The sequence below is a fragment of the Enhydra lutris genome, unplaced genomic scaffold, assembly GCF_002288905.1.
Source record: "Enhydra lutris kenyoni isolate GAN:26980312 unplaced genomic scaffold, ASM228890v2 scaffoldscaffold26, whole genome shotgun sequence".
NCBI classification, from domain to species: Eukaryota; Metazoa; Chordata; class Mammalia; order Carnivora; family Mustelidae; genus Enhydra; species Enhydra lutris.
Genome location: NW_019154110.1, coordinates 15,674,008 through 15,686,059, shown reverse-complemented (window position 1 = coordinate 15,686,059; position 12,052 = coordinate 15,674,008). Strand labels below are relative to the sequence as shown.

Below are 12,052 nucleotides of genomic sequence, written 5' to 3'. Positions count from 1 at the left end.
ACTTCTAGTCAAGCTGCTGTTAAGTGTACATTATGATGTAAATATTGCTTATGGCCTCAAAGTTCTTGGTTTTCCCTATTTCCTTTCTTGTATCCACCCCCCCCACCTTTCCTCTCCTAGTTCATTTCCTGTGTTTCTTTACCTCCATTGTCTATGTCTCACTTGATCTCCAGCTCCTCACTGAGCCTTGGCCATAGTTGAGTACCTCATTATGCTTAAACACAGCAGGTTCTCAGCTGTTCATGCTGTTCCTGGGAGGCACCCTTGTCCCTGACTCTGCTTCCCCTTCATCCTGGGAATCCATTCTTCCCTTCTTTTGTGTTGCTTTGTGGATGGGTGTCCCCCTCCTTTCTTGGATTACTCCCTTGTCTTGGTGGACAAGGTGTCTTGGTGTCTTGTCTTCAGGAGCTTGCTGAGGAAAAAATGGGGGAGGGTGGGCAGCCAACTAGAAGCAAGTTGATTCATGTTCAAGGACAAGTTCTTTTGAAGGGATGGGTTTGGGGTGTGGCTGAAGACTTGGTGGGAAGTCAGCAAAGACAACGAGGTGCCCACAGTCCTTTCACCATGCCAGCCGAGTTATCTGGCTTCACTTTATGGAATAGTTTCAGTGAGAGGGGATCTGGATTGGACGTCGGGTAGTGAGGAGAAAGGGTATGGAATGAAAGTCTACGTATTGAATGGGACAACCCAAGCAAGCCCTCTTGGCTTTCACAGTGCTGGTGTTCAAACTGACAACCTCTCCACCCCGGGACATTGGAACATTCTAATCTGTGGAAACTGGCAGCCTCATTTCTGTTTGTCCCCAGCCCCAGCTAGGATACTTGCCTGACTCTTGGACCAAAGTTGTCAGTTGGTCAGTGGCAGATGGTGGCACCAAGAGGCCCACTGAAGAAGGTCATTGTTTTTTGTTTTTGTTTTTTTTTGCCCCCAAAGAAACAGACTTTAAAGTGCCTCAAAAGTACAGTCTGTCTGTTTCATTTCTGTGTTCTGCTGTGCTTTGTACCCTGTAGGTGCCCATAAATATTTGTTGGGTGGAAATGACCTTAGGCCTTTATGTGATTTCTGAGTTGGTCATATTCCACTATCTGCCATTTGGGAAATCATTGTCTTACCTGTTGCTTTGCCTACCTGAGGTGATGGTGTGAAGGTCTGCTTGCCTTACACGGTCTTTTCTGATTCCTTCTGAAGGTGTGTGTCTTCTTCATTAGCTTTTTTGGGTAAGATTGTTGTCAGAACCTATCAGTCCTATCTTTCGGGCAGTCTTGGGTAGTGTTCCGTGGTCATGATTGGGAACTCTGTGTACCTGGGAATACTTCCCTGGCACCTGCTTTATCACTACCCTCAGAAATCTGTCAGAATTTACTGGTAAAGCAATCTGGTGGCCAAGAGCTGGGAATAAGGGACAGGATGGATGTGACAACCATGTGAAAGCTGCATTCCTACCCCCCCCATGAAGCAGTGGGAAGACCTTTGTAGAAAATGTTGATTTCCCCCCATCTCCCCTTTATCATTTGAAACCTAATGAGACTGGACCTGTCAAGTGTTCTGTCAGCAGAGTGAGGGAGACTGGGCATGTCACCTTTGTATGGAGTTCTCCTTTTTACCAAGTTTTCCAAACTGGGAGTTCGTTTAATTTGTAGTTGATCTAGAGGAGAAACAGCTCTTAATTTGAGACCATGTCCTGAGAGGGGATTTTTCGCTTCTGGCTTTTCTTAACCTGGAGTTCCTGGGATTGGGCTTTGGGTCTCCATTTTGGCTGGAAAAACCTTCACTGAGCAGGTGTTCCCACCCAGACACTACTGGGTTAAGCCTCCAGTTTCCTGGAGAGCAGCCCAGGAAGTGATCTGTGACTTCTGGATAGCTGATCTACTGAGAACAGGGAATGGGCCTGGGCCAGGCACAGTGCCTCACCTGGCTGCTTTGTGGGGCCATCACAATGAAGGGTGGGGGGGAAAGTATGGGGCAGGACCTCACAGCCCCACTGTGAGCTAATTTGGAATCTTCACGGTGCCAGCATGAGTCACAGCCCACACAGCCCCCCTACGGTTGAAGGTAACAACTGTTTGAACATCAGGGCTGGGCTGAGAGCTACATCGCTGAGGCATGGCTCCAGCACTCTGATTCCCAGGCCCCAGCCATGCTGCTGAGGGGGAGTGGCCCAGCTTACCATCAGCCTCACCCTCAGTGGCAGCACCAGACTCTGCCCAACAAGGTAGGCTTTGGTTTTCACAGCATTCACCCAGCTCTTGTGTTTGTTTCTGGTCTGCTGGGAACACCTCTAGGACTGCGCTTTCTTGTAGGAAGCCACCAGCTGTATGTGGCTATTTAAATTTAAATATTAAATAAAATTTTAAAATTCAGTTTCTCAGTTACACTGGTCACATTTCAAGTGAGTAAGTAGCTGCCAGATAGTCTCCACTTGGAGATCACCCGGGCCTTTGCCTCTTGTGACCTGCTCTGCTTTGGCCATGTTTCAGCTGCTGCCTCTTCTTCCTGTTGCCTTGACAGTAAAGGTCAAACTCCTTTTGTCTGGCCCCCTACCAGCTCTTCAGCTTTGGCTCCCAGGACTTGTTCTGCTCTGTCTGGATCTTGCTTCTCCCTTCCATCCCCAAAGGCATCTTGGGTTTAGAACTTTAATTTATGTCTGTAACCCACCATTGCAACCTGAGCAAATTCTGGCTGCCTCTGAGGCAATCTTGTCTGGGTTCTGTTTGCCTGTTTCTGAAATCGGGCTCAGCTTGGTGCAGGTGTGTGAGAGACGCACACAGATTCTTCAGTATGCGTTGTGAGCTTCTGGTGGACAGAGTCTTTTCCTGACAGCAACTTAAACCTATTTATGTGTGAATTATTACATGAGTGAATGTATGTGTGTAGCCTCAACCTGATGAGGAGTCAGGTAAACCCATCCTGTAGAAACCAAAAGGCCCTCTTGTGGTCTTGCACAGACCTCCGTGTGTGGGGTCTTCCTCTAGCTGACTGGTGGGGGTGGAGTGGGAAAGGGAGAGGGCGAGGGAGACTTGACCTGGCCCACAGCCATCTGCTCTTTGAAGGCAGTGGCAGCAAGTCCTGGACTTCAGGTTCTGGATCATGTGGCTGTTTCCTGTTCTTTGAAGACCCCCTCAAGGGGAAAAGGCCTTCAGCAACAACTTGATGGGCTGAGCATTCTAGAGATGGACTGGGTTGAACACCTGGGGAGAGTCTTTGGTGATATGAACACATAGGCCTGGAATAATGGATTTATTCATATTTCCACTTGGAGCGGGCATTACATAAAAGTCCGTTTAGATTGCTGAGTGTATGTGACCTCACTGACCAGGCCCAGGTCCGCACTGGACTTGGTGGCCGCTCGGCTCCCAAGTGCTTGTATTGATGATCAGCTTTCCCATCAGTCAGCTACATGAAGCTCTTTTATTCCCCACAATAACTGCAGCCAAAGGGGCTTAGTCACTGGGACCCACAGTTTGTACTGTTCCCAGAAATTTATTTTCTTGTTTAGCAGAAGGCTCTAGACTGCAGTAACTGGGTTGGTCATCGGTGCTGGGAGTGAGGCCATTACTTCTCCAGAGGTAAGCTTTTCTGAGAAGCTGCAGGTTCCTCTGGGAGGAAGGAAAGGAATCCTTTTAGAACCCAGACAGAGCAGGTGAACCTAAGGCTTTGTGGGGCCGCAGCACGTGCCTGCCTTGGGCTCTGTGTGACCGCTGGGCAGGCAGCCAGCATGCATCTATCCCCGGGCAAACGGACCTGCTAAAAATAAGCAGGTAGCTATTTAATCCCAACAGATTCAAAACAGATGCGGCTTCTCCCTGCCAGCCCTCAGGCAGGGCTCTGCATCCTTCTGCAAGGCTTTTCTCTGGCTTGCCAGAGTGTCTGGGGCCTCTGGAGGGGGAGTCCCTGGGGGAGGTGGTGCCTTCAGTTAGCTGTGAGTGTGAAGGCTTGTAGACCAATGGTGTTAAATGCCACTTATATCTTGAAGTTTGGGTTTTTTACAGAAAACAAAAACCCAAAAACCGGGGCAAAGAGAGTAACTCGAGAGTCTGTTCCCAGAGAAGGCAGGTAGGCTGAAGCGTGCACACCTGTGCACGTGGGCCTGCGTGTGTATGTGCGGGTGAAGGCGGCTGTGTCTGAGAATTCAGGAAGGGCAAGGGGACTCTTCAGCACCTGTCCAGGCCTATCAGACCATGTAAAGCAGGGAAAATGGCACTGTACGGATTCACAAGAAATCCGTTTGACTGAGGTGAGATTGGCTCCGGTAGGAGTCTTGGAAGTGAAGGGCTGAGGAAGGGAGGGACTTCTCAGGACTGCGGGAAGTGGGGCCTTCAGTCACCAGGTGCTCCCAAGCGGCGCCTCTGGGCAGCAGTGCCTCCAGTGAGTCCCAGCAAGGCTCCTTTGGGCTGGCCGGCTGCTCATCCTCTAGGCTCTTGGGCCTGTTCCTGGTGGAGATGACTGGTAGGTCTAACCACAGTCCCCAGGTAGCAAGGAAAAAAACAAAGCCTGCCTTCTCCTGCCTGGGGATCTCCTACCTCTTTCCTCAAGTTGCAGGAGCACTTCAGTTGGGTAGTTCCTGTCCCCAGAGGTCTGCATGGAGGAGCAGGGGTCCTGTCTCCTGGCTCTCCAGCTCTAGTCCGAGGGCAGAGTGGTGGGCACTGGGGATCCAGGTGGGGCATTCATTATTCTTTGGGTTGGGGTTGGGTGATGCCGCCTCAGGGTACCAGTGTTGAACCTCAGGGGCCTTCATGCCACAACAGCAGGAGGCATCTGGCTTGGAAATGGTGCCGAAATGGTTTCCTGAGCTGTAATTAGCCACGTAGCTGCAGCTGACTGTCTGCAGAAGGCTGGGGAGGGTGGGTTTGGGGGCTCAGAGCCTCCATCTCTGGGATACTAGTGGGCCAGGGTGGGGAGGGCTAGGTGGGTGTGTGGTGAGGGTCTCCTGCCAAACTACAGGGCAGTGTTGTGTCCCCAGGTGACTGGTCCTGTGCTCAATGTGAACCTGGTCCGGGAGAAAAAGGGATGAAGTGGGGCTGGGGAACAGTGACCTGGGTCGGGGGCAGGCAAGGGGGTACGTTGTAGTGTGGATCAATTAGGGTGTAGGACCAAAGCCAGGCTGGGAGGGTATGCTCGAGTGTGGGCTTCTGATTTATAGCCCATTCCTGGGATCTCCAGAGGTGAACCGGGGTCAACTGCTGGGTCCTTAGGATCAACTTCTAGTACCAAAGGGGTGGGGGCTTCTCCCAGCTCTTTCGAGAGGCAGTTTGTATCTTGGGTAGCAACTCCCTCCTTGCACACCTCAATTTGAGTTTGGCCTTGTGCCTTTGTTAAAACAGGAGACTGCCCTCTATAGGTTGTTCTACCTTAGGATTCTTTATCTTCCTCTCTACCCCATTCCATGGAATTTTGTTCTTCAGATCAGAGAATTGGTAGAAGACCATGGGAATCAGAACTATAAATCCTGCTGAAATGAGATTGACTAGTTAGTAAGGAATCAGAATCTAAATTGGCAAGAGGAGAACACAGGTTGAGATCCCAGCCACACTTTTCCTGTTGCCTGTTACCTATTGGGTGGGACTGATCTGACAGTAGGCCACATCACAGTCATACTGCTTTATCCTGAGCACACCCTTCCCCCAAAGCCTCTGTTCCTTCTCAGATTTTATTTTTATGTGGAAGACCTTGACTGCAAAGAAAATACTCTAATGTCATCTACCACTTCTTCGAGGCTGTGCACTTTGTTCAGGAAAGTGATTCTCTAACTTGAGTGTACATTGGAATCACCTGGGTTGGGGGCACCTGGCTGGCTCGCTCAGTGGCACGAGCAACTGTTTGTCTTGGGGTTGTGAGTTCAAGCCCAATGTTGGGTATAGAGATTACTTAAAAATAGAAAAATATTAAACAACACCCACCCCCAGCCAAACAAACCAAAAAACCTGGTACCTTGGTCTCACTCTCAGAGATTATGATTTAATTGATTTCGGTGCCACCTTGGCCTTGAGGTTTTAAAAGTTTCCCAAGTGATGATAAGGTGCCACTGAGTTGGAGAACTGCTGAGAGAGAGCAGTTTAAATCTCTCTCCCCAAAAGGAAGAGATTTTTATCTTAGGTTAGCAGATAAGAAAAAAACTACTGGAACTAATAAATGAGGTCAGTAAGTTTATAGGATACAGGATCCGTGTGCAAAACCATCTCCTCTCCTACAATTGGAAGGCTTGGCCTGTATCCTTCCCGGTTTTTCAGTAGGATTATGCGGATGTAGACATTCCATGGATGGTGGTCTGCAGCTTTTATTTTTGTTGTCACGGCTGTTTTTCTACATCTGTATGGGAGATCAGCCTACTTCTCTATCACTGGTATGTCCTTGGATTCTGCAGTATATTTAGCAGTGAGTCTCTAGAACTTTGTTTCAAATGATGCCCCAGTGAACTTTTATATAGGCCTTTGCCTATGCAGAATTTTTTTCTTTATTTTTTTTAAAGATTTTTATTTATTTATTTGACAGAGAGATCACAAGTAGGCAGAGCGGCAGGCAGAGAAAGAGGAAGGGAAGCAGGCTCCCTGCTGAGCAGAGAGCCCGATGTGGGACTTGATCCCAGGACCCTGGGACATGACCTGAGCCAAAGGCAGAGGCTTTAACCCACGGAGCCACCCAGGCGCCCCTAGAATTTTTTTTTTTTTTTTTAAGATGGCAGGTGTGAGGTTTTTAGGTCATAGTTATAACGTTTTAAGAGCAATATGAACTCCCTCTTTCCTTGGTCCATATGCTGCCTCATTTCCTCAGACACATTAGTGTGTTCCAGACTTGACGTGGAATAGAACCTGACTTCCAATCCTTGACTATATGACCTTGAGCTTTTTTATTTTTGAAGTACTTATTTATTTAAGTAATAACTATACCCAACATGGGGCTCTAACTCATGACTCCAAGGTCAAGAGTCGCATGCACCACTGACTGAGCCAGCCACGTGCCCTGCTTGAGCTTTTTCTTTCTTTGTTTTAATTAAGCAGGCTTCACGCTCAACATGGAGCCCAACTCAAAGCTTGAGACCAGGGCCCTGAATCGAGACCTGAGCCGAGATTGAGTGGAACACTTAACCGATCAAGCCACCCAGGTGCCCTGCTGACCCTGAGCTGTTTTGACCTTGATGATGGCAATACATTCCAGACCAGGTGGTTGAGGATTAAGTGATACAAGGGAGAACACCTAATGGGGTTCTTTGTTGGAATCTAAAGTTGTGAGGAGTGTCGTTGAACTTTCTACCTGGAGGGATTGATAGGATCTTCCGAGCCTGGCCACTGCTTAGCTCTGCTTGATATTTTTCAGTCCCAGAGATTCACTTTCAGATATTAACAAGAAGGTTTATGGCTTTCCCCGCCCCCTCACTTTGGGGTAGAACATGGTTCCTGTGTTCTTCACTAACTGTAATGTGTTTGTGAATCCCCTGGGGGTCTTATTAAATTGCATCTTGTGATTTAGGTCTGGGCTGGGGCTCTGTTTCTAGCAGGTTTCCAGGTGATGCTCAGTGCTTCTGGTCCATAGACCACCCTTTAAGAAGCAGAGTCCTAGAGCAGTGGTTCCCAGTGGAGGCATAAATCCAAATTAAGCACAATAAAGCACAAATCCAAATTAAGGTATAATTTGCAATATCAGTGGAGGATTTTTGGTTTTAAGAAGGCTCGTGATTTTCGCAGACAGTAAAATTTACTGGCATGGGAGGTACTGAATTATAAGCATTCTAAAATAAGTCTGTCACAAACCTCTAAAGAGAGCTAACCCAGCTTTGCATAGCCGTTAATACATATCTCAACTAATCCTTGTACCAGCCATGCTTTATGAGCTGTGACCCCATCTTATGAGGAAGAAAACTGAGGTTCCTATCTCCTTTATGTGTCTACTGCCTTCTCCTCGCCCGGATCCAGTTGACTTAGGTGTCCAGATTCCTGTCGCTTGGTATCCTGTTTCTCCTACTCCCAGGATCACCTGGGAACACAGATTGGTGTGTGTGCCTTGCAGACCTCCGAGGGTTCTCTGTTGCCTACAGGCTAAAGTCCAGACTCCACAGTGAGGCCCCAGAACCCTCACTTAGTCCACCAAACAGCTTGATTCTTCAAGCATGACTGTACCTCCATGCCACTGTCTGTTTTGCTGGTCCGTCCCCCTGGAGCCTCCCCCTCATCCCTTCGAAATCATACTCATCCTTGGTCCCAGGGCTTTCTTGCTGCATAACTGTTTCATTGACTGATGATTTTGTGGGCGATGTGAAGGACATAGATACATGTAGTTTCACGGGTCTTTAAAAATACTCCAGTGTCAGGGTGCCTGGGTGGTTCAGTCAGTTAAGCATCTGACTTGATTTTGGCTCAGGTCATGAACTCTCAGGGTTGTGAGATCAGTGGATCCCATCAGGCCCTGCATTCAGCAGGGAGTCTGAGATTCTCTCTCCCGTGTCCTCTCTTTCTCTTTCAAAAAAATCCAGAACAGGGGCACCTGGTGGCTCAGTGGGTTGAGCCTCTGCCTTCGGCTCAGGTCATGATCCCAGGGTCCTGGGATCGAGCCCCACATCGGGCTCTCTGCTCGGCAGGGAGCCTGCTTCCCCCTCTCTCTCTGCCTGCCTCTCTGTCTACTGTGATTTCTCTCTCTGTCAAATAAATAAATAAAAATCTTTAAAAAAAAAATCCAGAACAAAACAAGAAAACAAACAAAAAAACCCTCCAGTGTCACCTGAGTAGATAAGTGCTCTGGGAGTTCAGAGAACTAAAATACTAAACATGCTATCCCCTTGGGGGAACATGGAATTTGGCAATGAGAAGTGATGAAGGAAGGGATTTGGGTCCAAGAGAAGGCTCATCTTGTTTGAAGGGAGTGTGCGTGGATGAGGGAGCAGAAGGGGGCTTGTCTCCCTGCCCACCTGCCTCAGGTGGACCGTTCTGTGGATATGAGCAGGGGGAAGGAAGCCCCTTACAGGGGCAGGAAAGGGAGAGAGAGCAGCTGGTTGTCTTGCTTGTGTAGTGGCATCAGGATCCCCCTACTTGGCTTTTATAGCATCCCTCTCTCTTTTCCTCCTCTCCAGGTATAATTTCTTCAGTCCTCCAGGATGGCCATCCAGTTCCGTTCACTTTTCCCCTTGGCATTGCCTGGAATGCTGGCAGTCCTCGGCTGGTGGTGGTTTTTCTCTCGTAAAAAGCACGTCAGCAGCCAGGACAGACAGGTGGAGGCCGGCGCTGTGGAGCGGAGGGCTGGCCGTGCCATCAAAGAGGCACGCGCCCGGGAGGACCCCTGTCCTGGAGTAGTGTCCCCGCCCCCCAGCATCGGAGCCCCGGCGGAAAAAGAGCCGTCCGCTGTGAGCAAGCCTCCCTCGGAGCCCCCAGCCTTGCTGTGGCCACATGCATCCTGTCGCCGGTCCGAGTCCTCCGGCAGCCTTCCTAACACCACAGATACAAGATTGCGACCAGGAACGCGAAGAGATGACAGTGCAAAGGTGGAACTAGCCCTGACGGGTGACGAAGCCGGGTCGGTTCCTCCAGAGCGTCCCCTTCCAACCCCAAAGAGTGTTCCTTTCCCCCACTCGGCGGCCCAGATGTGCAAGCAAGAGGCGCTGTTCAGTGCGATGGGAGGGCGGGGCTGGCAGGGCCAGGCTGCAGCCCCCCAAGAAAAGCCAAGAGAGACGGGTGGGGCTGAAGGCACTGGGGACGCAGTGTCTGGAGAAAGCCTGCCTGAGGAGGGTGTGTTGTACCAGGAGCATGACTCCGACTCAGAGATCCGCAAGGCGCCCAGTCCAGGGGAGAAGAGGCAGGACGGACCGGCACAGACGGAGGAGGATGCTGTGGGGAAGCTGTTGAGCAGCCTTATCGAGTCGGCTCACTCAGAGCTGATGGAGGATGATGAGCTGCGGGCACCCCGGGTTGGCGACCGAGCCTGTGACGCAGATGGTGCCAGGGGGCTGGGCAAGGAGGAGGCCGTGGAGCAAAATGAGAAGATCGAGCAGGCTGCCTACCAGATCATCTCCAGAGTGATCTTGGAGGCAACTGAAGAGGTGCTGGCCACCACCGTGGGCAGGATTGCAGATCGGGTGTATCAGGCTTCAGCTGGTCAGCTCCAAGGGCAGAAGGAAGAGAGCTCTGGGCCAGTCTGCCAGAAACCTTCCCCTGGGCAAGATGCCGGGGAGCCCGCTCCTGCCACCGTGGAGCCGGAGGCGGCCTCTGGCACAGACGCCTCCCTCCCCTCGCCAGGACTGCCCGCAGAGGACCTGCCACCACCAAAGACCTACAAGAGCTGCCTGAGCAGCCCTTTGTCCAGTCCCACCAAGGACAGGAAGCCAAAGAACTCTGCACACCACATCTCCCTGGCCCCCTGCCCTCTGCCAGCCGTCCCCCAGGGAGAGTCGCCTGATGAAGCCAGTGTCCTGGTGCAAAATGCCGGATGCGTCCCCTGCGTCCCCTGCACTTCTGACAGTGGCCAGGATGTCCCTTCAGTGGCCTCGGAGCAGTGCTCGGATTCCACCAGCACTTCAGGGCTTGAAGACTCGTGTACAGACACCAACTCAAGCCCCAGGAGCAAGGCCATCTCCCCGCCGCTGCCAGAAAGTACTGTGCCCTTCAGCAATGGGGTGCTGAAAGGGGAGCTCTCGGACTTGGGGAATGAGGATGGATGGACCGTGGATGCAGAAGCAGATCATTCGGGAGGTAGGAGGGTCTTGGATGGTCCTCTCTTAGAGGAAGGAGTGGGGGGTGGTTCTCCTTTGTTTGTAGGCAAAGGCTGCCAGTCTGCCTGTCCCTCTGCTACTTGCGCAGTAGTAATGCTCTTCAACTCCGTGTTCCCGTGGGCCTGCAGAAAGTCGGGGCCCAGTGTAGCACTGGTGGGTAGCTGAGAAGTTAGGCTTTCCCCAACCCCCCAAAGCCACAGGAGCTATAACTTGGTTCGGCACCCGGGGACCATCCTCAGTCCTCCTGAAGGACCCAGCTCCATGTTGGGTTTGGTGGTTAACCTCCACCTGCCTCTTTTCCTCTCTCAACCCTAAACTCTTAAAGGTTTTTATAACGGAGAGGCCTCCTTAGCTTTAATTCCCAAGTACCAAGAATGGGTGTGAACTTTTTTTCAATGGTTTATTTCCTTTTAATCATGTGCTTGTTCCCATGTCTTCACCTGCCTTCCTTCTCCAGAAGCTCTTACCGGGTAAGTGCCCAGAGAGCGGCCACAGCCTTGACACTTGAGGGAGGCTCTCGCTCTCCTGCCTTGTTGTCGCCACTATTCCTCCGCAGAGAGCCTCCGCCATTTACTTTCTGTGCAGCTGCAGTTCCGTCCCTGGGAAAGAGGGGCGCTTTGGTCACGAAGTGTCCACTGGGGTTTCGAGTGCTGACCCCAACATAGGCAGTTCAGACCGCTCACATACAGGTCAGCAGCTCCTGACCCTGGTTTCGCAGCCACCCTGGGGTATTTTCAGTTATCTCCTGCAAAAGGGGCCATGAATTCCCCGTGGGGGTCTCTGCCTTGCTTATCCCGGAGCCACTCCCTACCGCCTCCGCTCAAGGAAGGTTGGGAGTCTTTTGTGGGAATTTGACTCCTTCCAGCCACATCTGGTGTGTACCCCACACCGTGTTTTGTCATCTCTGAGATGGCTGTTAAATTAAGACACCACTGATTCCTCTACCTCTAAATGAAAGAAAACTCATCATTGTGATCATGATCATAGAAGCCAGAGACTCGAAGATGCATCCAGATTTCAGGGACGTTAAAATGTTGTTTAAAGATCTTAACATGAGTAAACAAAAATTTTTCTAAGAATGGAGTTTCCCTTTATCCGCTGGCCCTCTGCTGAGTTAAGCCCATTAGCCATGTCCTGCCACCGGCAGATGCAGCATGGCAGCTGCTCAGGTGTGGCGAGGGCCTGGAGTTGAGGCCTCTCGGGAGAGCGGCTGGTGGCCGGGAGGTACAGGGACCACAGACAGGGGCTGCCAGTGCCAATCACTCGGCACTCGTGCGAAGCACAGGCTCCCGCCTCCCTGGCATCTGCACCCGAGCGCGCATAGCCCTGCCTATGGGTGAGGAAGTTGGAACCTAGGGGCCG

At 51.0% G+C, this 12,052-nt stretch overlaps 1 protein-coding gene across 2 annotated transcripts in view; it reads left to right on the top strand.

Annotated features, from left to right (window-relative positions):
• LOC111151371 (A-kinase anchoring protein 1) overlaps window positions 1-12,052 on the top strand; it is a 37,144-nt gene that overhangs the window by 11,015 nt on the left and 14,077 nt on the right. For both annotated transcript variants that reach the window (XM_022509349.1, XM_022509350.1), the window contains one exon: window positions 9,059-10,670. In XM_022509349.1, the coding sequence (XP_022365057.1) occupies window positions 9,083-10,670 (1,588 nt within the window). In that variant the 5' untranslated portion in view covers window positions 9,059-9,082. Of the gene's footprint in view, window positions 1-9,058; window positions 10,671-12,052 lie in introns of those variants that run through there.